This window comes from Opisthorchis viverrini (assembly GCF_000715545.1).
Source record: "Opisthorchis viverrini unplaced genomic scaffold opera_v5_406, whole genome shotgun sequence".
In the NCBI taxonomy this organism is placed as follows: domain Eukaryota; kingdom Metazoa; phylum Platyhelminthes; class Trematoda; order Opisthorchiida; family Opisthorchiidae; genus Opisthorchis; species Opisthorchis viverrini.
Genome location: NW_008752062.1, coordinates 385,331 through 391,058, shown reverse-complemented (window position 1 = coordinate 391,058; position 5,728 = coordinate 385,331). Strand labels below are relative to the sequence as shown.

Genomic DNA, 5,728 nt, shown 5'->3' with positions numbered 1-5,728 from the left:
CACTTAGATACGACGCGCTACTCATAAGGTCGCTTAAAACTTTTCGACAGTCTATGACCGACTTGGTCCTTCCCGGAACTGATCATGTCGGCGCAATTTCACAGCATCCGTCAACCTTATGTTCTTCTCGAACTCAAAGTGAACGGGATACGCAGAAGGTACTTATCCGCACAATAAGTTGCAGTGGCTGGCTCAAGTGAGACTGATTTGATGAGCTCCAAGAAGGGGGAAACGAGACGTGGGCTGTCCAACACTTATCAGCAACCTTGTGAGTAGCATGTTCCTTCCAAGCAGAAGTATCGGTTTCAAAACCCAGTGATTCATTTTGGAATGATAGAGTCTATCTGTTATTCTAATGGTGATCACTGGAGAGTGTAAACTAAGTTAATATATTAAAAAAACCGACGTTGACGGTCTCTGGTCCGTTTCAGATCCCGCTTGTCCGGCTCGCTACTGCTTAGCGTCAAAGCTGAGAATACTTTCTTCTTTTCTCGCAAATAGAAGCTGTCGAATAAGATTCGATGGAGCTTGAACAAAGAAACAACGTTCAGAGCCCATGGATTGATTTACTGAAGTACGCTTTGACGCTAAGCAGTAGCGAGCCGGACAAGCGGGATCTGAAACGGACCAGAGACCGTCAACGTCGGTTTTTTTAATATATTAGCTTAGTTTACACTCTCCAGTGATCACCATTAGAATGACAGATAGACTCTATCATTCCAAAATGAATCACTGGGTTTTGAAACCGATACTTCTGCTTGGAAGGAACATGCTACTCACAAGGTTGCTGATAAGTGTTGGACAGCCCACGTCTCGTTTCCCCCTTCTTGATGCTCATCAAATCAGTCTCACTTGAGCCAGCCGCTGCAACTTATTGTGCGGATAAGTACCTTCCGCGTATCCCGTTCACTTTGAGTTCGGGAAGAACATAATTTTGACGGATGCTGTGAAATTGCGCCGACTTGATCAGTTCGGGGAAGGACCAAGTCGGTCATAGACTGTCGAAAAGTTTTAAGCGACCTTATGAGTAGCGCGTCGTATCTAAGTGTACTGCGGTATTTCGAATGTCAGTGTGCAAATGAGGGCTTTTCGCGTAACTAAACTTCTGATCTTTATATAAAAACCGGCCGATTTTTATGTAACATATCTATCGTGCAACATATCGGCTAACTGATCAAGGTAAATTGGGCCAAGGACGGATGAAATTTTACAAAAATTTGTACTTGCGCATGGCTACCAGACTTCGAGTGTCTTAAGTATGCTAAAAAAACAAGGTATTTGTTGTCAGATCACCTTTCCAAAATGAAGGCACCCATAGAAGTCAGGTTCAAGGTGACAATTTGAAGCCATTTGATGAGTCAAATGAAGCGATGAAGCGATCCGAGTTCTCTTCACTCTTCCAGGTACACAAGTTGATGAAAGTAACGGGGAGCAATTGTTCAATCCACTGCAGTCGGGCTACAAATTTACGGTTTTATTTTAGACCAAGCAAACGATGGACGCATGCCGGTTAACAACCTGAAAGCCTTCAGTTATCGTATCAAGAATAGATGTCTCGGGCTGTTAGCTCGCGTAGTGATTGATGTGCGTCGTGAAGTATCTCATTGCTTCAGCGATAAATGTGGCTTGTGATTCCGCTCCACGCATTACGTCCTCTACCCAACTTGACTCTATGTTGGATGATTCGCCAACTAACTTGTTTGTTCTGTCTGTGTTCTTATCTATCTTCACCGGCACAGCCACCGAACCCGCCACTCATGTTGCCAGGATGGCCAGCCCATGAAACAATGGTGTGCTGACGAGTGCGGGCTCGCGCGTCACTTAGCTGTCCGCGTTCGTGATCCGTCTGTTGGGCCTAGTCTTGGGCTGTGTGATTGCACCCCCTAGTCGGAATCACAGGCCTAGTCTCAGAAAGGGCCACAGAAACCCACGCCACTGAGTCAACGGCCGCTTGACTGTTGTGTGGGCCGCGATATTGCACTTTGCCGATTCGTGACAGGCAGACCATACCATAGACTTCAGAGTCCGATTCTTCCTTTTTTTCCTATTTGGGATCGTCAAACCTGCGCAAGACCCAAAGCTCAGTATCAGGAACCTCAACATTATGCTATTGGACAGTGCTTCCAGCCCGATCGAGCTGCAGCGGTGAGTAGTATCAACACGATTATTCCGTGAACTGAAACCCTAGCGGACTGTAGTCAGAACACTTTTCAGACAACGCGAAAGCACCAGGCTTTCATTCCGATTCGGGCTTACGGCATTGTCACCAACCTCGATACAGTTCTCACACGATGATCCTCTCCATTTCCTCAACCCATAATGGAGGTGTCCTTTCTTGAACGAGCAGCATTTTTCGGCCCCACACATAATCTCCGAATGAACCCCCAACGGGGATATTGCTTTCAGAAATCATATATACGCGTGCAATCTGCCATGGCGATTGATTCCTGTTTGGCTATAGTACATTAGAGTTTCGAAAAATCAAGTTCAGTTCCACCGGTTTCCCCCGGATTTTGGGTTCCTGCTCTTGTTCAGAGGTACTCCCAGGACTCGGCACGAAGTCCACTGTGGTCCAGTTTGAAAACCCTACTATGCATTTTGTCGGCATGACTTGAAGGGTTACCCCACTGCTGTTGGGTCGCTGTTGGCCAAATGGATGCGATAAATCTGCCAAAACCGGTTAATCAAAGGGGTTCATCTTGCTACTCTATTGCGAGTTGTATTCTTTATGTAAGCTATATATGTAAGCTAACTACGTGTGGAAGATGGTGCAGCATCTGCTTCAAATTCTAAATTAACTCGATCCCTACTAACAGAACTAAGAAGAGGACCAAATGAAACACAAACAAATACAACATAATTCTTATAACATCAAGTGTTTGACTTAGAGGTCTTTTGAGCACCACACGAAACTGAAGATTTTGTCGACCCCCAATATAGACCTCTTTCCCAGAAGGAACCACTTTCATGAGATCCTGCGCGTGATCCGCCTTGCGATAGGATCTCTCTGATCAACTGCTAACGGTGTTGATTGCGACGGCCGTGCCATAGTACACTAATAAACGGTACAGCAGTATACCATACTGTATTACACTATGAGGCACTGCAATGTATTACATTATGCCGCAATTCACTACATCATATGGTTCCTCATTATACCATTCTATACTACACTACACTAAACTATACTCTAACCTTACTATACTGCACTACATCATGTTATACTACATACTATACTATACTATACTATGCTGATATATTGTAGTAAACTTTGCCACACGATGTTGTAATCTACGACAGCATACCGATCTGTTCTACATTATTTCGTACTATAATGTAAAATGTACTCATATTACCGGGGTATTTTCATACTTTGAAAGTGATGAGGTAAAGGAGTAAAGTAAAGGAGTAAAAGAAGTAAAGGAGTCCTACTCATCACCTTTGATTCAGACTCCTACGTGCACACAGTTCAAACTAGCCAATCACTTTTATGGGCATTCAATCCTAGACTAAAAGGAAAGTATTGCCTAGGGTGAAAGAGCAATTGGTCATCGAAACCAGATCAATCAAGTGAGGGGTATGATTGGACGCAGAGATTTCGTGTTGTTGGCCGATTGTTCTTGCCTAAACAAGCAAATACCAACTGTTTTGGGATGCATAGTCCTGCAAAAAACTATTCTTCTATCGTGTTTTTTCCAGCATCCAGACTTTACAACACCTTCACACAGGATTCGTGTGCCGCTACTCTTGGGGAGCCTCCTCTGGACAAAAGTACGTGGGCCATAAAATCCTGAAGAAACTAAACAGTAGTTCGCCAGCGAGCATCTAATTTAGTATACAACCAAAAAGCTGATTTGAAGGAAATCAAATATCAAATGTGTTGATTGCACATTTTCCAAAAGCAGCTGTTGTTTTATACGGCGCTCAGGTCTTCCCCAAACCAAACTCACCGCCTTCCCACCTTGATTCATCAACTTTGGTCCGAGAGAAACTTTACTCCCCCCGGTACTTCCACTCATTGTTTCGGTTGATTCAACAGTCAGCTAGGGTTCTTCCTTCGAGGTGACAAGAAATGGACCCACCAAAAAAATACCGCACCATCTGTGTGAGACACCGTACGGACTAACTAGATATATGCCACACAGAGCGTTTGACCCTTGAGTGCTGTGCTGTGTCTGTTGGTTGGCTTGTATGTACGATAGTGAATTTGATTAGTAGCCTGATTTGGTTCATCAGGTAGCGGTGCACAGGTTGGGAGAGATTATTGTTAGCTCGAAGCGAGTATATGCAAATTAGGCACATGGAGCCACATGGATCGAATTACAAGTGTGTGTGTGTGGGTGTGGATCGGTGTCATGCATTGCGCATACGCATTTGACGCCTACCTTACTCGTCCTGAAACGAGTGATTCACATTCGTGTTTTGGACTGACCTTGCCAAGATTAGGTAATCGGTGTATCTCCTAACTACTGTTACAACTCAGCTTTGGCGTCCACATGTGCCTGGTCGCATTCCAAAATTTGATATTGTGTTAGTTGGATCATCAGTCTGCTATATATCTCGAGTTATCCTGATATTTTATCGATTGCCGGGATAAGTTGTGACTCAACGTACCGGTAAATTGTTGAGTCCTACAACTGAAAGGGCCTCCAGACTTCTTGGCGGCCATTGTTGGTCAGCGCCATTTTGGCGTCCTCCACGGGCTCCTGTCTTAAGGAAATTCTTAGTGGTATGTGACTGTCATTGTTTATGACTGAGGGAGGTGATAAACACCAACCGTGCGTGCAATTCGGCTAATGCCTACACCTGTGTACAATTTTGGTTTTGATGGCAGACTCATCTTCATGGTGATATATCAATATCCAATCAAATGAAAAATTTGACGACCTGGTGCAGCTTCAGAATCTCGTAAGCGAGAAACTTAACTGGATTCTAGGTGAGTCTTGTCCTCTCCCATCAAAACGAACTTGGAATGCATTTAGTGTACTATCACAATCCCAGTCAGGTTAGATGTGAAATGATGCACTGTTCACTGTATCCATGTGTTTTTTACTGCGTCCAATGCCTGCAACTGACATCAGTCTACCCTGAAAGCGCTGCCGTGCAATTCGGCTAATGCCTACACCTGTGTACAATTTTGGTTTTGATGGCAGACTCATCTTCATGGTGATATATCAATATCCAATCAAATGAAAAATTTGACGACCTGGTGCAGCTTCAGAATCTCGTAAGCGAGAAACTTAACTGGATTCTAGGTGAGTCTTGTCCTCTCCCATCAAAACGAACTTGGAATGCATTTAGTGTACTCCGCTAATTTCGTGCAATTCGAGTTCAAATAGAACATAACATAAGGTTGACGTGAAAGGGAATCGGGAATGTTGTCCACCTGAAGAGTGCCAAGGAGGGTGAAACCGGTGGTGATTTGCCGGTGAGTTTTCATCAGCAACCTTAAGAGTAGTGCTGTACGTCTATAAAATATATCGCAATATCTCGAATATTGTACCAACTGAAAAGTAAGACGGTCATCTAGTGCAGCACATTTAATTGAGTTGGAACATCAAAAACGAGAGATCCAGTTTGGTTTCAGGTGAGTCTTCTGTCGAAACCGCATTGTTATGCAAATAAGTGTATGGGGCCGTTTGAATTCCCAACCTTTTGGTTATTGCTTGAACACTATGCTATTTGGCCCCAGTACCTGATCGGCGGTTACTCAGGTGGCCAGTCTACA

At 44.1% G+C, this 5,728-nt stretch overlaps 1 protein-coding gene across 1 annotated transcript in view; it reads right to left on the bottom strand.

Moving 5' to 3' along the window:
* T265_10763 (hypothetical protein) overlaps positions 1 to 4,089 on the bottom strand; it is a gene marked incomplete at both ends in the record, with an annotated part of 26,675 nt that extends 22,586 nt beyond the window's left edge. The window contains one exon of the mRNA XM_009177230.1: positions 3,951 to 4,089. Coding sequence (XP_009175494.1) covers positions 3,951 to 4,019 — 69 coding nt within the window. The remainder of the gene's footprint in view (positions 1 to 3,950) is intronic.
* Positions 4,090 to 5,728: the final 1,639 nt, after the last annotated feature.